The sequence below is a fragment of the Sparus aurata genome, chromosome 16, assembly GCF_900880675.1.
Source record: "Sparus aurata chromosome 16, fSpaAur1.1, whole genome shotgun sequence".
Lineage (NCBI taxonomy): Eukaryota > Metazoa > Chordata > Actinopteri > Spariformes > Sparidae > Sparus > Sparus aurata.
Genome location: NC_044202.1, coordinates 27,030,468 through 27,055,984, shown reverse-complemented (window position 1 = coordinate 27,055,984; position 25,517 = coordinate 27,030,468). Strand labels below are relative to the sequence as shown.

Sequence of the window (25,517 nt, the reverse complement as noted above, 5' to 3'; positions counted from 1 at the left end):
AGTATGAGATAAAACAAGGTATGCATTTCTATTTTTGAACAGAGTTTGCCTGGATAAATGGGATGTCATATTTTTATGATGCTTGTTTGGTGTTTTTAATAATTGTGAGTCAGTCGATATTAATAATTAACAACTATGTTTTTGACACAATGTCCTCAGGCCTCAAAAATACACTTACTATGGTAGAAAAAGCATTTATATTGTTATGTTGACCTTTCGTAAGACTTTTTCACACCTTTATCAGCCAAGGTGTGTTATTGAGGTGCGCCATCTTGGAAACCTGGTAGTGTCACACAATACTAAACTTTAAAAAACATTAAGACATCACAGGGGAAAGACTGTAGAATAGTTTAATCTGCAGAATGGAAATTAACTACTTCACAAGTCTCCAATAACAACTAGTTTGCATTTACTTCATTCAAAAAATTAACTGGAATATAATGAGTGAATATAATGTTTTAGTTATGGTACAGAAATGGCAATATTTCACTTCCCCAAGAAGTAAGAACTACTTCTCTACAATGCAGACCAGAGAGAAGATCATACATGGAGCGATACTGACAAAAAATGAAAGTGACATACATCAGTTATCATTTCACCACACAGTAAGAATGACACAATTTTATACAATTCCACATTTTGAGTAGAAATCAAACCAATCAAGTTCATTTCAGGGGCAAAGAGAGGGAGGAAAGGGAAGAACAAAGAACTACAACAAAACTTAATTAGTGTACGTGGTATTATAAACCATGATATTAATAGTGGATAGTTCAGCAGAGCAAAAAGAAAATAGTCCCCCAATAGTCCTGTCATCTTCTACTGTAATGTGGTTTGAGTATAAATAGCTAGTTTTTCCAGTTGACCACAAAGGTGGAAGGGAATGACCAAAAACTAGAGAAGGGAGTCCTGAAGAACTTGCAGTTGTGAATGCTGCTGTTGAGAAACCAACGCCAAATGCGCATGGCTGGCTTTGAGAACTATGTCAACCCCTTACATACCAATACAAAAGTCTGAAAATTGCTGAAAAGTTATGAATGTTTGAACTGCAACTGTTCAAAAAGTATGAATGCTGTAAAAAAAAAACCTGAATACTGCAAGAAAGTCATAATCTCTGAATGTTTCACAGTCCTAATGCATTTTCAATGAGAATGTATAGAGGGAGAAAAGTTGGAAAATATTTTATTTAATTTGTTTTATATAATATTTTCAAAAGTTTGAATGCGATTTGAAAGATAAATACAACCTTTAATGTAGACAAAGATATGCGATTTCAAAGTTTCTTTCTGGAAGTGTGAATGACTACACAAGTAGAGATGGTCCGATCAGGTTTTTTGGGACCGATACCGATCACCGATCACCTAAAGCCTCACCGATCCGATTACCGATCAGAACCGATCGATCACGTGGAACACTATTATTAATATTTATATTATTTTACTCTTTTTTCCCCCCATTAATTCATCCACTCATGCAAAGGCCTTTGTCTTTCATTTATGTTAACCTTGTAATTATTTATTTATACTACTAGATGCCTTTATTTATTGCATAACAGTAACTTCAATATTCCTTCATAGCAGCAGTGGCACTGTGGAAAACAATATGCCAAAATAGCCTCTAGAAGTCAAGAAGAGCTGAAGGTTGAAAGTTCAGTCATTTATTGATATTAGCCATTTAAAGAGCAACTAAACCCCCAAACCACTTTTTTCTGCTGAAAACCAATGTATTTGGGTATGAAGTAGTGTTGCTGAGTGATTCTGGTCCAACTCTTGACATTTTAGTCGAAGTATTTCAATTTGGCGTATTTTGTAGTAAAAATGTAAGTGTGACTGCCCTCTATGGGTTAAAACCCGGTTATTACAATCGAATTTTCCTATTGGCTGACATGGAGGCAGATGATGTTTTGGAGGCAGCTTTCGTCATGGTCCACCACGGTTAGCTCCGCCCCCTCCTATAAAAGCTAGCACCTGCCGATCTGGAATCTGTGGCGAGTAGGTTTGATTGAGAGAATTGCGAATAGAGAGGCATAGTAATTATTGAGTAGGTAGTTAGCATAGCATAGATTGTTTTTGGGAGATTTTAGTTATTACGTGTGTTAGTTTATAGTATTTAGTACTTATTTAGCAATTTTAGATTAGTTAGCTTGTTTAGTTTTTTGTATTCTAGTAGTTACCGTGATCCAGAGCCGTACCAGCTGTATCAGAGTCTCCGGTTGGAGACTCTGGAGGAGACAAGTCCTCCACCTCAAAGGACCTCTCTGTGGCGAAAGTGTCTGCGCTACTGTCAGAGTCACTCATGATCAGATAGCTAGCTAGCATAAATGTCGATGTTTGTGTTTATGATTTTTTTTTTCTGCGTGTGTGAATGTGGTGACGGTTAGGGGGGAGGGGGGAATCGGAGAGTACTCCTGGAGCCCCGCCCATAATCAAGGCATTTTTTGAATTTCCAGCTTAGAGCACGTCATCCAAAACTGAGGGGTTTAGTTGCTCTTTAAATGGCTGTATTGTTGCATACATAGTATAAAGAAATAAAAAAAAAATTGAGCCTATATAAGCTATATAGCCTTCTTGTGATTCCCATGGCCTTCTCACCGCGAGGGTTGTGGGGCTGCGTGCTCTCCAATGTTGTTTGCAGCAGTGCCTGTGGGGTCGGCGTTGTCTTTTTCTTTTCGCTAGTTAGTTGCAGGAAATCGTTATGTTCTGTGCTGTGAAACGACTAAGTGCCGAATTAAATTGGTAGTATTAAAACTACTTGGTTTGTTTCCCCCACGAGGCACTAAACGCTTGCATGCGTTACAGCTGGCGTGTGTGACATCTGTCTCACATATTTCAAAGAACTTCCATATAACTGACATGTTAGCAGTGCATGCAGGCAGTGTGACCGCAACACAACACTTCTTCTTTGTTTTGAAGCGGCAGCGGTTTGGCGCACTACCGCCCCCTTTGGATCCAGAATGTAACAAACACAAGCACATGTATAATATATGTATAATGCGATCGGATCGGTGATTTTAACCTTTTATCGGATTTCCCGATCGATCGTTTTTTTACCATATCGGCCCGATCCGATCAGTTACCGATCGATCGGCACCATCTCTATACACAAGCTTTGAAAATGCTTGAAAAAGTGTAAAATGTGGGATTTTTCTGAACATTCTGTCATCTGCATCTGAATAAGACAAAAATGCCAAAAAAACAACCTTAGAACATATCTGAAATTATGAATGATGTCCATGAGAAAAATAGGCAGGCTCATTTCTTAATTGAGACAAATATTTTGGTGTGTGAATAAAATATAAAAATTGTCAAACTAGTTAGCGGCCGAAAAATCTGACCCAGAAGATACAATAATAAATAAAAGTAAAGCATGTGTGCGTGGAAGAACACATGTTGCCTCCAGCGTTCACAACCAACTAAAATTATATCCAGTAAATGCCCAACTTAAGAGCAAATTCACTGACAACATGAAGTAACATTACTGAGAAGTTTCATATAACTGATTTAACTAAAAAACTTTCACAGCGCTGTGAATTACAGCAATTCAGAGCAGGTCAGCAGAGGAACAAATAGAGTATGAAGTATTTTTTGACACTCAAACATGTACTCCTTTGCTCAGCTGTCAGCTGGCTTTCAGTTGAAATGGAATTTCCTTCAATGCTAATGGCAGTTCTTAAAAAATAAACACATTCTTTCTGTCTTGAGTGCTGAGCCCATCCTCAGTATGTTCTTTGCTGAAAGAATTCCAGGGAGGCTTGTGAATAAAGCACTTAAGTGCCATGTAGAGATAAAAAGAAACACTGCAGCTGTACTTCTGTTGTTCACTACTGTTGCATGTCAGATACTGTATGTATACAGAAAAAAAAATCAAGTATATCTGAAAATATGAATAGAAAATATAATAAAACCATCTCAAAATATGTTTAGATAACATGATTCATTAATTTGGGATAAATGACAGACAAATCATTACAATATACATAACATAGTATTATGTTGCTTATAAGTCCTCAATTTTTCTTGGGTTGAATTCATTGATGGGGAGGAGGTCAAGGATGACGATTAAAGTCTCTCTTTCCACCTGTCTTTCTTAGTAGTTTTACATCCGTGATGATAATGTCATGGCTCACTGCCTTGCACATGTCATAGACAGTGAGTGCTGCCACAGAGACAGCTGTCAAAGCCTCCATCTCAACTCCTGTCCTGCCTGTAGTGTGACAAACTGCTGTGATGACTGCAGCATTGTGCAGCTCATTGAGCTCAAAGGTGACGGAGGTGTGATCTAAGGGGAGCAGGTGGCAGAGCGGGATGAGGGCTGATGTTTGCTTGGAAGCCATGATGCCGGCCAACTGGGCCACGGCCAACGCATCACCCTTAGCCAGCTGGTTATCTCGAAGCAGTTGAAAGGCAGTGTGGCCCAAGATGACAGTGGCATGGGCTGTGGCTGTGCGACGCGTGGGAATTTTACCACCAACATCTACCATTGTGGCTCGACCCTGGGCGTCTGTATGCGTTAGCTTGGCTTCAGTGGTTTCATCATGGTGGCCTTTCATGTCTGACTTGGTCTGATCCAATTTGACACTGGGGTCTTTGCTGGAACTTTGACTGTGAAATAGTCTAACATTGTCGTATTTAAGACTTAGTTTGGCATTCACTGGTAGTGTGCAAAAAATAGGAGTTCCTGGGGTCCTGAGTAAGTGGCTCATCAAAGCAGTAGGACCCCTGGCTTGTGCGTACCTGAGACAGTCTTCATTAACGTAGCTCATGATATTTGTGTGTGTAGAAATACTTGCAGTCTTAGTGTGACAAATGTTGATAGTGAGACCAAAGTCAGAGGAGTGAAGGGGCACTACACTGTGGAAGCCGTCCTTCCCACTAGGTTTTGCTTTGTTGATATGCGACTTAACATTTTTACTTCTTCTCACTAAGGACTTAGAGCAGCAAATATGGGCTGCCTGTTTAGTGCAGTCCGGAAGGCACAAATAATCTTCTCTCCTGCTGCCTGAATGGCCATTGAAGGGAGCTGGTGTTGTAGAGAGGAGTGTGTCATTTGTAAGCTGACAAACAACGGGGAAAACTTTCTGGCTGTCTTGTGACTTTGGCAGAGACGATGGCCTTTGTGATGTGGTGCCTGTTGGAAAAAGAGAACATTAGTCAAGAAAGATATTTCACAAACAGCCATTCACATTGAGACCAAGACCAATATTCACAGTTCAAATAAAAGTCAGTAATCATTAATAGTTAAAACATAAATGCATCCTGAAGCTAAATAGTTTACTATGAACAGGCTGTGAGTTAAAAAAGCATAACTTAACAAAAAAAACATCATGACTGAGCAGTGACGGAACAAACTGAGTGTCAGAGATTTGTACGTACAGCTATGTCACCCACCAATGAGGATCATAGGTCTGTTCTTCATCTGGGAGATACTGAACATGCCTGAACACAAACAGGAAGATGTTACAATCCAATTGAACTTCAAACTCCTAAATGATGAGCAGCGATGGGAAGTGTGAACTGGAACTGTTGAGAACAGGTTCCAAATTGTCCAATCCATCAGAATAGCACACCTCTGAATTAATCGATTCCTTTTAGTGGTGCCGCCATGTTTTTCTGAAAGTCACACTTTGCCACACAACAAAATTAAACTTGCTGCTGAAAACTTGCAAGGAGAAGGAGTCATGAGCCGTTTTTACACAGCCTCTCCGCAATATTTCCGGAGCGTTGGTTCGCCAATTCTCCGCCAAATGGTGATTCACACAGAGCGAAGCATCTCCGCCTTCAGGTGTGTAATTCACACAGAAAGCCAGCGCTGCGGCTCCTAAAGAGGCGTGACGGTACACGTCATGTTGATGATGTCGGTGTTTCCCCAGGTGTTCCCCCAGGTGTTCCCCTGTTAATCCAAAATCCGCGGACAGTTTATAATCATATGAATGCTGTTATAATGTGTAGTGATTGAGATCCTGACCCACCAAACATCCTGGAAAGTGAAGGAGTTAAGTTTAAGTGATTTATTTTCATCACAAACACTCGGTGAGTTAAAGTTTTTTGCCGGTGACAAACGCTGTTTTTTGAGCAGAAATGTGAGGAAGAGTCGGGAGGACAGGTGGAGGACAGACAGGAGGACAGACGCTTCTGCACGTACAGCTGTTGTATTTGTTTTCCTCATATAAGTTGCCAAAGACAGTTACAGTTACTACGTTTCTTTTGTTCTGTCTTGTAACGTTGCTTTGTGGGACATTTCTCTGTATTTAGTTGAGTGAAGGACCTGTGTAGTTATCAGACTGTCAGACCGACACGCCCTCGCTCCGCGCCTCCGGATTATCCGTTCACACTGGGACGGTTCACCAATAATGCGGCCCTGATACTACCTCGAGAGGAGGATCAGCGCCGGAGCGAAATTTCCCCCCTCTCCGCATCTAAAACTTTCACACAGAGGCGGGGGTACGGCAGTGTGAAAGAGGCTATGGTTGACAGGAGGACACAGCCCAATATCTTGAAGTCTCAAATGGGCGATCTCCGAGTTGCACGATCTCCGAGTTGCACATGCGGCACTCAACTTAACGGGGCTCCGGTGTGAAAGCTGGCCAGCTGTGAGTGTGACGGATACATGTCACAGGACACCATTGTAGCTTAGTACATCTACTACACCTGAACTTTGTAGAAGACCAGTTTGTTAAGTGATTGAGAATTGTACCACGAACTACTACAAAAAATGCACTAAAAGTCTTTGACAGGGCATGGCGCTAAAAAAGCTAAAAACCTTGGAGGTTTCATCTAACAAGTTAACAGACCTGTTGGCTGCCATCCAATGAACTGACTGGTAGGTGAGCTAACCAGTGGACCATGTTTAAACAGTGGAACTGCTGCACACCTGAGTCCCATGCATGTTGTTTTTCTTCTCTTTTTTTTCTGATTTTCAAGACTTAGTTCAGACTCAGCAATACTATTACCGTGGCACTGACAATGAAAACCTGTGTAGGCCTACTTTTTTCCTCACAGGAAATTTCTCAGGAATCAATAAGGGAATCGATAAAGAATCAGACCAAGAAGCAGAAGCAATTAAATATAATCAAGTCTCATCCCTATCCCTGATTATACCATACAAGAGTGCAACGTCTACCTGCATGTTGTTTCTTCTTCTTGCCCACAGCACCTCCAATGATTTGCAGAAGTTCTTCATCTGAAGCCCCAGAGCGCAAAACATCCCTCAAGGATACCTCAGAGTTCCCAAACAAACACACCTGAGAAAGGACAGGAAGAAGTAAGACATTAAAACTAGATTCATGGACGGCCACACACACACACAGACACCCTTTAACTGTAGCTTTACCTTGAGGCTGCCATCTGCAGTGATGCGTAAGCGGTTGCAGGAGCCACAGAAATGGTCAGACATGGAGGTGATGAAGCCAAACTGTCCTTTGAAGCCGTGCACTTTAAATGTCTGTTACAAGACAAAGAATAGAGTCAAAAAGTCAAAGTCAAAATCCCTTTTAATGCCATTTTTTTAAAAAAAGGAACATTCAAGCCAATGACAGTGCTTGATCTGGTTCTTATGCCAGATAATTTATGTTTTTCTCAGATCTGGCTGGGGATCAGAGAAGATTGTAAAGATTGATTCAGTTTTCTGCTGACTAACCAATAAATCAATTATTAAGTCCAGCCTTACGGGTTCATGCCCGATGATAAGATGTCACGATGTTCTGACAGGAGGTCTCAGTATTGAGCCAGAGGAAAAAAAAATAGCCTAAAGAATGGCACTTAGGGACCTCTTGATTGATACATCAGGAAAATCAGTGTGCTTCTGAATCATCTTTGCTGGGGTTCTGGGGAGCAAAAAATATTTGAGAAATATAGTACAGTTGGAGACAGTGACCTTGGCAGTGTCTGAATGTCCAGTTTGAAGCTTTTCCAGGTTGGGCCACTGCTGCCTAATGTGGTCCAGCATCTCCTGGTAACTCACCATCTTCTTAAAATTCCACTTGTTGCCTGCAGAAAGGAGAAGAGGCAGTGTGGGTCAATTATATTTATGTAGCATATCATAAGCTACACATTATTACAAGCTGTCAAGCTAGCACAGTAGTATTGGGGACTTTTGGCTGCTCTTTCATTCTTGAGTCACAAGTTTGCCAATAGCTTCAGCAATTAAACTGCTCAGCCTTGTGGAGGACTTTGGTCATGCACATTATGCTTGGGCGAAATTTAACAAATTGGCATAATGATGTCCACAATAAATCATTGCAAAGGACGATGCCATCATTTTTCTGGTGGTGGCGGGAAGTTTCTTTAAATTAGGTAGTATGTCCTCTCTGAGTTGCCATAAGGCAGGGTTGGCATACTGGCTAACCACTGTAGTCACAGCATTTCCCACTGTCACTCTGACAGCAACCTTCAACTGTCTTACCTGCTGATAAACTGTCTCCCATTACCAGTGAAGGAAGAAGGCAGATTGACTCTCAAAAACCCCTGCCAGGCAAGCATCCAACATACAACATGCAGGGGATAAAAGTGTCTTTCCCTCCGTAGTGCATGTTGGTAACTTAGCTGCATTCAGCCTTTGAAATGTAACACAAAATTAGCTGGGTAGCTGCACAGAGGAGGCTAAGGTTAGAAAATGCAATGGGGTGTCCCGAGTTTGAATCACTGAGTTGGTATATTAAGAACAAAACCAAAATAACATTTAAAAACAACCATAACTCATTTTCATAATCTTTCCCACATGTCACAAATGCCGACAACTACTACTTTGTTGGCAGCTCTGAGGAGACAGAGTGCTTTTTATTCTCTTTGGTGAAGAGAGGGCTTTTAAATCATGATGCTACAATGGTAGAGGACTTACTGTATTGTACTGTTTTATAACCATCAGCAATGGACAATGGCATTGCCCATCGACACAACCCTACTCTAGAATGAAGTTCAGTCCTGCTGCAGCTGCAGTGAGCGTTGTATGCAGAATTACTTTTTTTACATATTGTGTTGAAAGGTGCCATTTGCAAGAACTGGTCACCTTTCAAATTCATACTCAGATAGGGGGAAATGTATCACCAATGTAACCACTTAGTGCTGCTCTTAGCTAGTTGCAATACCTATAAAAAAGTAGTCACCCATTTAATAACATTTTATAGCTTTTGTAAATGGAATAATGGTCAACATACAAATATAGACAAAACAACAAATGTACAAAAAAACACTTAAATGTCAATGTCATTGCTATCCGGAGGCAGCGGGAAGTGACAGCGCCATAGACCAACAAAAAGATGAGTGTTAGCTTTTACAACCCTAGCCCAGGGGCTTTCAACCAGGATGGACTGGGGTTAACTACTTAGCATGCTAACTTCAGTAGATATCTCTGCAGTATAATACACTGACATAATGCCAAAATGGCTATTTATCCACATTCTGTTGATTATTTGTAGGCACTGTTTTTTAAAATACTCATATATTGCCCCTATAACATGTTTACACAATTTATCAACAAATTACAGTAATTTATATCGAAATGTCTTTGGATGTCCTAACAATGCGTAAAAGTAATTTATGACAATATCCAAGTTGTATAATCTGATACCTTTCCAGAACTGTGTAGTAAGATGTTGTAAGAAGAGAGCACTCACCATCAAAGGGCATGTATTCGATGAAACGCACCTCCAGAGGCTTCTTTTCCGTCAGTGCCACAAAATCTAGAAGCTCATCCTCATTGAGGCCTCGCATTACCACACAGTTAACCTACAGAGGCCAGCACAGAACAATAGGCCACTGATTAGTACAATATATTAATATGAGATAAAGAAGTTGGTATAGCAATCTCCTGCCTGGTGTCTTTTTTAATTCCAATTATGTGTCAGTATCCACAATACCTGGTTTTGTAGTCAATATCCTACATATTAGATATTATTTTGTTTATATTATGCAAATGCAAATTTAAATTCATATACAAAATAAACAACAACATAAATTTAAAAAAAAAGAACAAAGAACACAACACATAACCCTTGAAATGTAGAGTGATGCCAGTGAGTTAGTTCAGGCAGAAAACTTGAGCTGCAAGGATACACACATGACATGCCCCAGTCTCTACACTCACCAACTAAAGGCACCCTATCAATTTGGGAGTGGATTTTGGGCGGCTGTAGCTCAGAAGGTAGAGCGGATCGTCTAGTAATCAGAAGGGCACTGGTTCGAATCCTGGCTCCCCCCAGCTGCATGTCGAAATGTCCTTGAGCAAGATACTGAGCCCCAAATTGCTCCTGATGAGCAGTTGGCGCCTTGCATGGCGCTGATGGCCTCCGCTATCGAGTGTGTGAATGGGTGAATGTGGCAAGTATTGTAAAGTGCTTTGAGCGGTCAGCAGACTGGAAAAGCACTATAAAAATGCAAGACAATTTATCATTTAAACTGCAAAAATCTCCCATCTCAGTGCCACCACTGCCCTGTGTCAGAATGCTGCATGTTCTTTGAGCCCGACCACCACCCCAGCATGCGCCTGTAGTTCAAAATGTTTTGCTCATCACTATACCCAATAGCACTATGTAAAAATATCTGCGGGCAGTGCTGAGATCGCAGCCTACTTGCCAAACTCTACCTATGTTCTAATAAAGAGTTAATAAGTAGGTAAGTAGATAATAAGAGTTAATAAGAGAGTCTAATAAGAGAGTTGTCTGACTAAAATACATGTATTAAGATTTTTTTTTTTTTTTTTTTATGAAATGAATGAAAGAGGGATTTAACAGACAAATATGAACTACAATATAGTAAACATTTCTAGGTAATGCAAGTTTAAAAAGATCAACAAAATACCTTGACAGGATTGTAGCCCATTTCGATGGCCCTATCAATGCCCTCCATGACCTTGTGGAAGCCTGGGAAAAGGAAAACAGAAATTGAAGAAGAAACTAGGATGAGATATCAACATTTTGTGATTAACATGTGTCTGAAAATGTTACACCGAATCACATGACACAATGTACCCCTACTTCAGCTTTACGGGCCTTTTTCAACATAGATTTTAATTTCTCTGTTTGACGCCTATAATATCTGACTAAGCCCATGATTCACCAAAAAACTGATATGTACATGTCTCCAACTTATCCCTTTTACTGAAAAGAGAACAAAGCAGTAATGCCTTTGCTCCTTTTTCTCTCCTACATTTCCTAATCCCAGTCCGTCTGCATCTACCTTTCGTATGCCAACCACCTGGAGCTTTGGCCTACTGTCACTTCTACTCTACGGTTTAGAGTTTACAGGCTCCTTCAGTAAACCGGAGGGATTAACCCACAACAACAGGCACATACTGCATATACAATATTGAGTACCGAGTAAGATTACGTGTACCAGGATATCAATAACTGTTTGTATCTGACACTTGTGTCCTTGCACAAATCCCTGTTTTTCATACCATTACACATCCTATTATATTCACAGCTTCAATCACTTAACCTGTCCTGTAGCTGATCACTGTGGATACATTTCGTACCTTTACGCCTGACAATGAATTCAAATTTTGCAGGGACGAGTGAATCCAAGCTTATGTTGATCAGGTCAAGGCCAGCATCTTTCAGCTTAGGCAGAAGCCTGGCCAAGTTCATGCCATTGGTTGTCACTGCAATGGTTTTCAGACCCTCCAACTTCCTCAGTTCTGCTACAGAGAGACAGCAAACATGGTAAAGAAAGAAGGGAAAGAGTGATACACATAAAGATACTGTGGTGCTAAAAACTAGTAAGCAATACCAAGGGGTAACTATTGCACAGCTAACTGACAAGACTTAAGTTAGCTTATTAATACATGACCCCTTTAGAATAAGGACTGAAAGTATTCATATGAAAACGATAATAATGATAATAAAAATTTGATGACTTTTCCACTGATTTAGTTTTGCAATCGCAATGACAAAATATATTTATCATTGCAAACTGTTTCATCTGCATGCTGCATCACAGTCAAGAAAGTGCATTTTTGTCAACTTTTTGACTGCAATCGGATTAAAAAAAAAACTAAAAAAAAAAACACCATTTCCAATTTGCTAACTGGAATAAGGCTGATAATAAGTTACAATAATTGGCACACCCATAATTAGTCACAGAAAAGTATGCAGTATATACAAATACATAAATACAAGAATATTTAATATCAAATACTTTCAGACTTTTACTCAGGTACTGCTTGTATGGCTGATTTTCACTTTGAACATGATTGACTAGGGAAATATTTACTGAATGTACAGCTTTCGAAATTACCCAATTTCAGAAAACAGCAATAAATACAGTACCTTAAAAGTCTTATTACTGTATCCACTAAATGCAAATCATCCACTTCAGTAAACTCAAATAAAGGTCATGTGACATCACAGTGTTTGTCACATGACACTGTGTGTCTAATGCCAATCTTTATGGCAGCCTATGATCTTCTTCCAACAAAGACATTGCCAATCGGTCACACCACAATACTTTGTTTATTCATGTCATGCTTTAATGTTGCTCCCATAAGCATCAGTCTCAGAACACATGCCACATTAGCTGAGGCTGCATTGGCTAATCTACAAATTACGCTGTAAAATTGAAATGGTTTGATAATAGATCACCAGACCAAGCTCATACTGTAGTTCCATTGTAAGCAAATGATTTTCCCTTCCCCATTCAGTAGTGTCTTAATTTAAAGGCGTAAAATGGAAGATTAGTCCCGCTCCTCTCCTCTCTCCCTCCTACTCTCCCCTTGACACTCAGAAACTCAAAAGGGTTACCACAAGAGGTTTTAGCTCCATTCACATTGCCCTTTCAGCGCGGGAACCATGTGTCAAATCTCTGATGCGTCTGTGTAAAAGTTACAGATGCGGAGATGGGGGACAGTTTTGCTGCGGCTCCGATGCGATCCTTCACTCATCAAATAAAGAGAAATTACCAGCAGAGCAACATTTCAGGTCCACAGTAACGTAATGTGGTAACTGGTACTGCCTTCTGAAACTTATACGAGGAAAGAAAGTCTGCAGTTATACATGGAAAAGTGTCTGTCTGTCCTACTGTCTCTTTATCACATTTCTGCCCAAAAAACAGCATTTGTCCCCGGCAAAGAACTTTAACTCGCCATCTGTTTGTATCCTTCCACAATTGGGTTTTTGTAGTTACTGTCTTGGAGAAAATCACCATGATGTTCAGCCCTACCGACAGAGACATCAGTAAACTTCAGACAGAGTCCGCTGTTAACTAATGGTGATTATGTCATTAAGAGCAAAAAACCTAACTTTGACACATTTCAGGATGCATGGTGGGTCAGGATCTGAATCACAACACATTATAACTACACTCATATGATATTAAACAGTCATCAGATACATGTTTAGATTAACAGGTGGACACAGGTGAAACAAAAAAAACACACGGCTGTCAACGTCATGATGTGTACTGTCAAACCTTTTTTGGTTCCGTAGCGCTGACGTGCTATGTAAATTGACACACTGGTGCAGCTTTATGTCTGCACTGTTTGGTTCAGAGTGAACAAACTAAGGCGGAGAAATCGTGAGCCTTCGTTGTGTCAATAATGCAAGATTCTTCTGTGTGAAAAGGGCTAGCGTTAGTCTGATATGAAACACTGAATCATTCTGCTGAAAAAGCCGTCACTACATCCACTAAGTCATATGGTAAAGCAGCCTGTATTTGCCTCAAGTTGGTAACAACTGTTGAAATATCACAAAAAATCTCTCTACCTCCTGACTGACTGTAAAATAAACTGCACTCTAAAGGAGTGGTGAGCAAACCCGTATTTCTACATACTGTAAATGATGGGTCAACTCATTTGACAGGCTGGTAGGACAACATACCCTTAATACACCATTGACTGAAATAAGCATCTCCATCTACTCAAGTTTTTTCATTAGTTCCTTACAGATGATATCCAGCACATCAGGTCTGATGAGGGGCTCTCCTCCAGTAAGACGGATTTTCTCCACCCCTTCCTGAACGAAGAGGCGAGCCAGGGTCAGTACCTCTAAGGTGGACAGCAGCTGGGCCCGCGATGTAAGCTTCACACCCTCCTCTGGCATGCAGTACTGACCTGAAAATCGGAAACAGGTACAAAAGGTTACCAGATACCAAAAATGTAATTTGCCACTCAACTGATCCTTTTCTCTTACACTGTCAAGTTGAAAACAAAGTCTGAGTTGTTTAGCCACAATGACCAGCAACAGCTTTGGAAGCATGAAGGTGAGACCTTTACTGAAAGAACACCTTACCTGCTGTCAGTCACAGTAATTGTAGTAATACTCGATATAAGATTGAGGATTATCTCCAAATTCTTCAGGAAAATCTAAAATCATCAGCCTGAAGATTAGGTCCTGGGTGCAGTTTGGTGTTTCAACAGAACAGTGATCCCAAACATGTTTTAAAAGCAGAAAAGGAACAGTTAAATCGGGCTATAATTAATATTTTCAAATGGCCTTATCAAAGTCCTGACTTAATCCCCATCGACAACATGTGGACTGTACTGAGAAAACAAGTCTGTGCCAGGAAGCTAATAAATTAATTGTACTTTAGTGATTCTGTCAAGAAGAAGGGTTAAAAATTAAGCCAAAAGCTTGTGTACCTGAGGGAAAATGGACAAGGGACAAAGATTAGAATTACTGTATGTACTGTATACTTTGGACCCAGCAGATTGTCAGATTTTCAGAAGACCTATAATAAATTCATTTTTGAACCAAACTTTTAAGACAACAATAAATCGCTCTACGAAAAAAAAAATATCAAATTAAGATGTCTATGCTATCATTCTAATCCTCGTTCTAGAAATGTTTTGTCTCAAATTGAGCTCTATTTTTTGTTGTTGTGGATATTAAACTATCTAGTGCATCTTGACCAGCTATATGCTGGTAACTTCTTGATAAACAACATACTAATTAAGCTAGACACTAATACATGTGGTTTGAGAGTTTTTTTTTTTTTTTTATTAGCACAGATACATACACATACGTCCTTATACCCACACAAACATATTACAAATAATAATAACAGTACTATAAAGACAGAAGAGAAAAAAAAACAAAAACAACAACAACAAACAAACAGAGAGCAAAACACAAGCAGACAAACAAATAGCACGCCCCTAGTCCCTCCCAAATCCCCCACCCCTCCACCCTTTAAATGGTCTCAAGCACTATAACTACAAACTTCATAAGCAACCTCAAAAGAAATATCAAGAGGACAAATCATCACGTACATGTACATCACAACGACATCAAATAATTTTCCATTGGAGCCCAAATTTCAACATAACCCACGTCATTATTTTCCTGACTAACCCCTTAAGGAACACCGTTCCAACATAGGAACACCCTTCACTAAACGAACACCCTTCGTAAAAACTAATAGTTTTTTTGCTAATAGTTTTAAGCATCAGATCTTAACAGTATATACTCACTGTTGGAAAGCTGAGACTGTCGTGATTATTTTAAGCCCAAACACAAAGGAAAAAAGTTACAACGCTACAACGTCATGCCAAAATTTTTTTTTTCATAGTTCGCCAAGAGTCCATAGAATGGGAATATCCATGTCATTTTACCCAAAACTAGCTACAAGTGTCAAACAAGCAAGAAACCCCAGGGTCTTAGCTTTCATTTGAGACCAATATTATGTTTCTAGGTAAAGGGGTTCTCAAGTTATATCTTGGAAAAAAAGGACTCAAGCAAAACGCACAGACATGCCTTTAGAGAAAAAGTTGGGAGAAATCAATTTTTTAGTCTTTTGACTTCAAATTTTGAGTGTAGCAAGCTGAGACCTGTGGCTATGGCCTAATTGTGTCTGCTGTGTCTATAGACATACCTGAACCCTTATATCTTAGTCAGGTTTTGGTTTCCGTCCAATTCAAATGTCAATAAACTGTGTTCCAACCTCTGTAACTCTGTGTCAGTATGTCATGGTACCAAGCACATCCCTGAGTCTCAAACTATGTGGGAGCTGTCATGCTTTTAATTTCGGTACGTCGTTTTGGAAAAAGAACCTTATAATGGGGGTGTTCACTAAGAGGCTAAAGGCTACTTTCTCTAAATTCACTGCCTCCATTGCCTCGGTGACCCACTCCCTCTCCGATGGAGTTTTGGCACAGATCCAGTTGTTGATGGTCACCTTTTTTGTGATCATGCATAAAGAGAGGAACACTTTCTTGTCCTTTGGTGGAACTTAATTAAAATTATGTAGATCTCCTAATATACATGACTCTGGTGTTAGTGGAAAAGTTATGTTAATGTGGTTCATTGCATGTTTTGTTATACTAAACCAAATTTATTTTATGGCTATCCCAGAGTAAATGAAACAAAGTTCCATCAGTATTGCCACATTTTGGACATTTACTGTCTTCTTGTAAGCCCATTGTAAATAGTTTTGACGGTGTGTAGTATAATCTGTTGAGTATTTTGAATTGTCTTAGTTTATTTTTTATACATCGAAAAGGTTGCCTTGCATTTTTCCATATACCGTTCCAGGACAACTCTTCCTCTCGTTTATGCAGATCTCTGGCCCATTTTTTTGCACAAACATCAAATTGATCGCCAATGCTATCATTCAGAGTTGAATACCATAATTTAACTGCATTTTTATTTGGCAGGTTATGACTGTGAAGAATATTTTCAAATGCGTGTACACAAATTCTCAGCTTTTCTATCGACACACATTTTTCAATACAGTGCCGTAAGGTAATATAGTTCAAGTACTCACTCTATGGAATATTATAATCAGTGATTAACTCATCAACATTTTTAAAACAATTGCAATTATTATTAGAGAAAATGTGACAAAGCCCAGTTACTCCATTTTCCTTCCACTTTTTCCAATTAATAACCTTTTTGTTCACTGACATATTTGGGTTCTGCCATATTGGCTGATTTATTGAACTATCTGTGTCAATTCTTAAGACCTTTGTACATGACTTTAAAATTTTGAATGACACTTCAATGGGAGTTCCAATCAGTACCTTAGGAAATGTTTTCATATAGTATAGACATCCTGAGTCAATATTTAAGCTTTGTAACATATTCTCCTCAATGGTTTTCCAGTCTTTAATCACACTGGGATCAAAAAACATATTTACTTGCTGACAACCAAATGATAAATAATAATGAAAAAAGTTAGGGAGCTGCAGACCACCTTTTTTGTATGGATTAGACATCCTCAAGTACGAGCATCATGCCTTTTTACCATGCAAAATAAATGCAGAGATTGCTTTATGGATAGATGTCCCCATTAAGCCCACCAAATCTGCTTTTCAGACATTTTTAATGTATACTGCCCCAATTAAAGTCAGAACATTTTAGTTAAAATGATAGTCTAATGTCTCATTTGAAGTGTCAATAATTCATTTATACCAATTTTTAATGTTTTTATTGTTTAATTTGTCAAAATATGTCAAAAGTCTGGCATGGGCTTAATGGGTACTTAATGTACCCATTAAGCCCATGGGTGTTCCAAATAAGCCCACTTCATGATTTGTTCATAAATAAATATACACTACGCACAATAAGTTAGGGATATTGTTATTTACAAGTGCTTTTCCTATTTGGTCTGAATTTTAATCAGGGTTCATACACATTTTTCAAGGTCAAATTCAAGCACTTTTCAAGCACTTTTAGGGGTCATTTTCAAGATTTTCCAGCACCTTTTTGCTGGGGTAAAATACATATCTACAGGAATATATATACTCATGATTTTTTCTTATCACAATTATGTACATTGTATTATGCTGTAAACATCTAAAATTATGTTTCATGATAGCAAAAACTTCAGAAATTAATTATCCAGTCTGATCCCAATTTTGTGGAAGACAGAGTTATAATGTCAAGCACTTTCAAGCACTTAAACTAAAATCCAAGTACTTTTCAGACCTTGAAAACACAACATTGAAATTCAAGCACTTTCAAGGATTTCAAGCACCCGTACGAACCCTGTTTAATGAAATAGGTAAAAGTTCCCTTTGATATTACTAATAATGAATGAGAAGAAACACCATTTTCATAAGTTTAATATTTATTACCCCAAAAATTTAGACAATAACAAGGATAGCCCAAAATAAAAAAAATCGACCATGTCAGTAACGGGTGTTTCCACCATTTGCCGCAATGACAGCTTGACAGCGACGTCTCATGCGCCTCATGATGTTGTTCCGAGGCAATGCGTTCCACTCCTCCACAAGTGCTACACGCAGTTCTGCCAGGTCACGTGGGGGTGGGGTACGATCATCCAGTCTCTGCTTCAGCTGGTCCCAGACGTGCTCTATGGGGTTCAGGTCAGGGGACATTGCTGGCCATACCATATGAGGCACTCCGACTTCCTGAAGTTGAGCTGTGACAATTCTGGCACGATGTGGTGGAGCATTATCATCCATGAACAGAAAGTTGGGGGTGTGCTGGCGGAATTGGGGGATGATGATGGGTTCTATGATGTCTCTGAGGTAAGAACGTGCAGTGACTGAGCCATCTACAATAACCAAATCTGTTTTGCGCTGACTGGTGATGCCTGCCCAAAACTGTTGCACCTCCTCCACCAAAGGGAACCCTGGGGACCATGTTGACCTTGGCGTATCGCTCACCTCGCCTTCTCCAGCAACGCTGACGACCATCATTTCTGTGCAAGGAGTCCCGACACTCATCAGTGAACAGGATGGTAGACCACTGTTGCATTGTCCAGGTCACATGGTCTTGTGCCCACTGCAAACGTTCACGGCGGTGTCTTGGTGTCAGTGGAGTCACCTGCAACGGTCGTCTGGCATTCAAGCCAAAGCGGTGGAGTCGGTTTCGAATGGTTTGTCTGGAAACCCTAGTACCCCTCACATCTCGTAACTGGGCCTGCAGCTGTGTGGCAGTTGCATAACGATGTCTGAGTGCATAGGTCCTTAGGTACTGGTCATCGTTGCGGTCTGTCACTCGTGGGGCTCCACTCCTGGGTCTGTCAGGAACTCTGCCAGTAGTTTTGTGTCTTGATGCAAGTCTGCTGATGACACTTGAGACACACCAAGTTCACGAGCAACATCTGACTGCCTGCCACCGACCCGAAGGCGCGCTATGGCCAGGTGGCGCTGCTCGTCCGTTAAGTGACGTCGTGTGTTCATGGCTGTTTGAATGATGAACTTGAAATGACTTACTAACAATACCAGCTTTTTATACCTACAGAATGTTGAAATTGATGCCACATTGAAAAGGGTTGTCTTTTAGTTTTTTGGTATTGGCCCCAATATGTAAGGCACACTGTACACAGTGAGACCATTAAGTGGAAAACACAAAATGAGGTGTGTCTATCACCCCAATACAATTGCCTCCCTATCCCAAAACTCTCTGAAGTGAAACAAACAATGTATGTATGAAATCCACTGAGTCTCTCACAATATCCCTAACTTATTGTGAGTAGTGTATATATTTAAAAATCTTAACAATCCAAACTGATTCTACTAAAAAATGTAATGTCTTCGCTCTTAATAGCTATTTTCATTTTGTCTCCACTCCTTTCCTCTGGCCTGTAAATGGCATTTGAAAAAGGCGTGATCAGCCTTTTGCTGTGTTGTCAACACAGAAAAAGCTAAACTTACAACATGTCTTCTTTGGAATGTAGCCAAAAAACTATTCATTAACAAAATCAAAATTAGAATGGAAATTACTCTTCAATACCTCATCTTTCAATATGTGTTGTCACTTTGTCTGTATCTCTATCCTACATTGTAATGTTGGCATTTACAATTGGCCATGTATGATAGTGGGCAGCATTCTCAAGATGTAGTTGACAGTAGGGAGGATATTCATTTTTACAATATTTACTTGACCACACAGAGATTAGGAAGGCTTGACCAGCGATCAATATTTGCTCTTATTTTATCATAGGTTTGAGTGAGATTAATATCTCTTGTTTGATAGATACTTGATGTAATTTTTAGTCCCAGATATGTTAATTCTGTTTGTTTCCATTTTATTTTGGTATTCCGTACACATGTGATAGTACAAGTTTTATTTAAGGGCATCAATTCACATTTCTCCCAATTTACTTTATATCCTGACAGAGAGCCATACTGAGTAATGATCTGTGAGAGATGAAGAAGAGAGGATTCTACATCTGTTAAATACAAAATGATGTCATCACAGTACAGTGATATTTTATATGTTTGACTTTCAATGTATATGCCTATTGATATTATTTTCAGATCTTATTTTCTCAGCTAATGGCTCAATTACCAAAATAAAGAGACCTGAAATTGGGCACCCTTGTTTTGCACCTCGATGTAAAGTGAATGGTTTTGAAATTAAGTCATTTGTTCTTACTGAAGCCATAGGATTGTGGTAAAGCATTTTTATCCACTGTATAAAGTTGGTGCCGAACCCATATTTCTGTAGAGCACTAAACAAGAATGACCATTCAATGTGGTCAAACGCTTTTTCAGCATCAATAGTACACAGTGCAGCTGACAGAGGTAGCTTTTTTGAATGTTGTATGATATCAAATTATTTCCATGTATTATCAGATCGTATCGTTTCTTCATGAAGCCAGTTTGGTCACTATGTATCAGCTTTCCTATTACCTTAAATAATCTTGCTGCAAGAACTTTAGCCAGGATTTTGTTATCCAAGTTGGCTAGAGATATTGGACGATAGTTCTTGCACAAGAGAGGATCTCTACCTTTTTTATGGATTAATGTAATATGTGAGTGATTAAACAACGGTGAGAAACTGACGTTTTCATATGATGCTTGATACATCTGCAAAAGGAGGCAAAAGTTATAGGCTGCTCTAATGTGTGTTTTTCGTCTTCTGTTAAGAAGGGAAGCTTTGCATTATTAAAAAACTTTTCTAGTGACTCTAGGGTCATCATCACCTTCAGACTCATAAAGGTTTTTTGTAAAATTCAGTAAAAGTTTTGTTTATTTGATCTGGATCGGAGGATATCGAGTCATTTAGTAATCTGATACTAGAAATTGTATTTTTTGTCATTTGTTTTTTCAGTCTTGAGGCTAACAGCTTTCCTGCCTTTTCCCCACTTTCATTATCATTTAATTTTGCTCTCTTTAGTTTATATTCAATTTTTTTTCTTATAATGTCATCATATTTCATTTTTAGTTTGCACAGTTCTGTCCATATTTCATTCTTGTATTCGTTTGACAGTAAACTTTGTAACAGCTTAATTTTTGTTAGCAATTTGCTTTCCTCTTACTGCTGTATCTTCTTCTTAAAGCTACCGATCTTAATCAGCTCCCCTCTGAGGCAACATTTTAATGCTTCCCATATCATTGGCAAATAATTTGTGGAGTTTTTGTTAATATCCATAAATGTATGAATGTATTCACTTATTTGTTTCTTAATTTCTGGATCTCTGAACAGAGAATCATTGACCTTCCACTGTTTAAAACACACTGGTGCTGATTTTAATTCAAGGTCAATCTGAATAGGACTATGATCAGATATCACTATTGGATGTATTAAGCTTTGTGTCACTTTTTAACAATATCTTGAGAAACTAGGAACAAATCAATTCTTGAGAAGGTTTGATGCCTGTGGGAGTAGAAAGTATAGTCTCTTACATCATTGTGCAGAGTCCTTCAGATATCAACAAGCCTAACGGCATGCATTAACTTGAGTAACGTAAATACAGATTTTTTTGGACTGGTTGGTTTATCTTCCCGCTCTTATCAACCTGTGCATTTAATGTTAAATTTAGATCTCCCCCTAATATAATTGTTGAGTCACAAAAATCTCATAATTAACTCTCAATTGCGCTGAAGAAGCCTGGACAGTCTTCATTAGGTGCATATACATTTCCTAGAGTAAGGTTGTTTGATTCCACAGAAACATTAATAAGAATATATCTCCCGAAAGGGTCACTTGAGCCTCTTCTTGGCGAATAATTTCCGCTGTAGGCTCCTTATTTGTTTGAAGTGACAAATATGTTGGCAGCTGTAAGCAGTCACTTATTTATTTACTTATTTATTTAGTCTTTGTAAGACAGAAGTATCTGTTGCTCAAACTTTTATTTTAGTTTGGTTATTTGTGTGACGAGGATTTCATTTACGCATACTGATCTCTCGACTTAATAAAGTTATTGTTGTTCATATATGCGTGAATTATTTATATTGTGACTAAAAAGAAAGATAATATAGCACACCACTTGTGGTGCAGAGAAAAGTGTTGGTAAACAAGCAAGAAGATGAAGAACAGAGGAGTCCGCGGCGCACGCCTCCGAAAAAAAGTGAGAAGGAAAAAAGATGCAACAGGGTGTAATTAAGTTTAATATTCACTCCTCAGTTACACAGATCAAAGGGCTCTGTATGCAGACATGTTACTCCACGAGAAACTCGAAAATCACTCCATCCCTACTGTGTGCATGCATTATTTGTGGAGGTTGATCAGCCAGTGCAGGAAACCATTTTAAAGAGATTGGCAAACAAATATTGCCTGTCTCGAGCGTCTGCACACGGGATTCAATCTTCCCCACAGCAGTGTGCAGTGATTTTAGCTGCTCAGCTTGGCGAGTCAGAGTAGACTGCATTGTGTCAACTTTTTTCTCTAGCCGACTAAATCGTTCTTTAGCAACATCATCCGCTTCTTGAAAGTGCTTGGACAGCACAATTTCAATGAATTTTGCAAGTCTTTGCAGTCAAGAGCAGCATTGGAAAGTTGGCTCATTGTTTGGCGTTCGCGTGAGGCGACTCTCCTAGTGCGCATCAATTGTGCAATGCTCAGCGCTTTCCTCTTATCAAATCTCAGGTATTGCTCATTTACTCACGGAGGTGCATCGGAAGAAAAAAAAAATCTCGCATTAGGGTATTTAATCCATTTGTGGACGCTCGGAGAGAACAGTCAGCGTCACTCTGCCGCCATGTTGGATCAGGAAACATGTGGTTTGAGAGTTGATTTGAATCAGTTCACAAATATATTTTACACATTTAAACCAGGTGCAGAACTTTTTAACATAGACGCTGCACCCATGTAACATTTACTTTGTTTACTGTGAAAATATATTCCAAATTTTACACTTCTGGTCAGATATAAGCGGATGACCGTCATGATGACCATCTTCTTGGCTTTCCCTCCATCCCTGTGCCAAGCCTACTTAGACTGCACAGCACTTGATAATTTCATAGAGAGAAGTACAAAGGTGTTATGATGTTTGGAACAACTGCTTTTTAATCATACAACAAATGTTTTGCATCCCTCTCAACAAACAGCCTACTGCTGAAGAATCTTTGGCTAGACTGACAGCCACCTCTGCAGGGTCCCCATAAGGACAATTTGATAGGGATCCTAGATCTGATGAGCTTAAATTATGGTTAAGCAGTTAAAGGTGGTAGGTGGAGGTGTGCGCTCCAAGTGAGTGCCATTCTAGTTATTGCTCCATGTGCTTTCTTCAAGTGGCTGGATAGGAAGCAGGGAAAATAAACCAAAGCGGCCTTTAGTATGGCACAGTGGAAACATCTACTCACAGCGAAGGTTGCATTTCTCAGTCAGGGAGATGCGCAGGTAGCTGTGTCTCCGGCCAAAGCCGTCTGTCAAAATCGCTGAGAAGGGTAGTAAGCTGTTGTCTGGTCTCCTCTTCTAGGGGATACAAAAAAGAGGATAACTATGGAACTAATGTGACAGCTGATAATCAGGGTACAGTGGCACTGCTATCTCTCATTATGCATCAACCACACAATGTATTCTCCCTATACATCTATTATATCCTTTGTCATGTCATCTCCAGAAAACTTTTCATAAACTTTTCACTAAACACCAGTGGTGAAAACACAGGGATATGTGATAACCCTGTGTTGGCTCCATTTCAATAACAGTATCAAGCCATAAAAAGGCTTCACTCAGTCAGTCAGACTGGGAGTGTTGCACATGTGTTTGTAAATGATCAGACCTTTGACTGTCAACAAAGGGCATCTGTTACGTCAGAAATGATTGGCAAGCATGGCACGTGACACAGTGGTTGGTTAAACAAACAGAAGTTTCACCCATTAAAACATTCAAATTAAAACTAACCCTAACCCCTCTTTTTACAGTTCATTCACCCCGTCGGTGACAGTGCAAATATCTGCAATGCTGTTAAAGCAACTAGCAAATAGTTGCTGTTATATTGCAATTTACTGATGCCCTCACAAAACCTTTGTGTAATACCGCCGCAGTCATTAACTTAATAGGTCCTAACTAGACAGGTTCTGGCTACCTTGACACAACTTGACACCTAGTGACCTAACCTTAGCTTATAACTCCAGTAATTTACATGTTCACAGTTGTAATCCCGCCCTGACTGCACTGTTAGGTAGTATGTCGTTTTCAGTATTACCTCTTTTGGCCTGGTTTTCAGAGATGCGTTGAAGTTCGGAGCAGATAAAGTCGAGTTCCCAAGTTCAAGCTTATTTTTCTTGTGCGTAGCACCGGAACACAGTCGCTGATTGTTCCTATTCAGGCATAATTTTTTTAAATATGTTACACTGTTCTGTCTGTCAAAGAAGCGGCCGAACATGCGAGCGTGAGCAGCCATAGTTTTATATTCGGAAAGGTCCAAAGTCCTCCTCTGCCGTTTTAGAGCTGATGGCGTGAGCTCCACTGCAATAAAACATGTCAGCTTACCCCAAGACTGGGGAGTATCAGGGGCGGGGTTACGTCAACCAATCGGGCAGACGTACGGAACTGCTGATGCACGCTGGGTAGCGTAGTCGGGACGGGATCTTTACACAGTCAAGTCTATTAATGTGTGACTCCTTCTTTCTTATTTCAGTTGTGCTCAAACTGTGTATATTTTATGTTCATTATTAGCATTTTAACCAAAATGTCCTTGTAGTGTGGGGCCAGGTTTGCTCATTTGCTAACCCAGTCTTGCACAAAAATGGAATTTCTCATGTGAGGAGCATTGCCAGTATTACATTCACTTTGTTTCTCTTTTCACATCCAGGACTTGAGCTGAAGCCACAGACAATATATCCTCAAAGCCTTGGCGACAGACTCTTGAGTCAATAAAATGATAAAATCTTCACTTGCTCTGCAATGACGGGCCGAGTTCTGGCTTTATTGGCTGAATAATACAAACACATTTTGTACACCCTTTTAAAGAATAATTGAAGAAACCATATAAAGAACTACATTTCATTTACTCATTTGAAGCAATAGCCTTCTTGAAATGTGAGACAAACACACAATTCAACAATAACATAATTGGACACACACACACACACACACACACACACACAAAATGAATGAATTTATGACCCTACAACCTCCATATACATTTACCTTTATCATGTGACAAAGGTTTCTTGGGTCATGTGATCATAATTGAGTCACCTCTATTTGCTGACAAAGACTGTATATTGAAATACCTAAAAAGATAGACCTTTGAGTCAAGACTGTATAACACATACCCAAAGTTTCCATAGTAAATAATAAACTCCATACCAGAGTAAGTCAATTTTTTCACTTTAGGTGTATTCCGTTTTTTTTCCCAGTGTGAAACTTGTACCATTTGCCAAGAGGAAAACGTGATGATGTGATCCTGATATCACATGGCTGAAATGTCATGCTTTCAAAGTTC

General features: G+C 39.4%; 1 protein-coding gene across 3 annotated transcripts; it reads right to left on the bottom strand.

The window, feature by feature from the left end:
* Positions 1 to 334: 334 nt before the first annotated feature.
* Positions 335 to 24,553, bottom strand: mocs1 (molybdenum cofactor synthesis 1). 3 transcript variants are annotated; one of them, XM_030391719.1, is made up of 11 exons: positions 24,273 to 24,553; positions 23,425 to 23,536; positions 13,870 to 14,037; positions 11,467 to 11,631; positions 10,791 to 10,852; positions 9,608 to 9,719; positions 7,870 to 7,982; positions 7,327 to 7,437; positions 7,117 to 7,237; positions 5,385 to 5,432; positions 335 to 5,124 (listed from the first exon to the last, which is right to left on the bottom strand). In XM_030391719.1, exons 1-11 carry the CDS (start codon positions 24,468 to 24,470, stop codon positions 4,043 to 4,045), a joined length of 2,292 nt encoding a protein of 763 aa, XP_030247579.1. In that variant the 5' UTR covers positions 24,471 to 24,553; the 3' UTR covers positions 335 to 4,042. The 3 variants fall into 3 exon arrangements, with proteins under 3 accessions (XP_030247579.1, XP_030247580.1, XP_030247581.1); XM_030391720.1 differs by having other exon boundaries at positions 23,425 to 23,533; XM_030391721.1 differs by having other exon boundaries at positions 4,729 to 5,124; positions 5,370 to 5,432.
* Between the last annotated feature and the right edge of the window lie 964 nt (positions 24,554 to 25,517).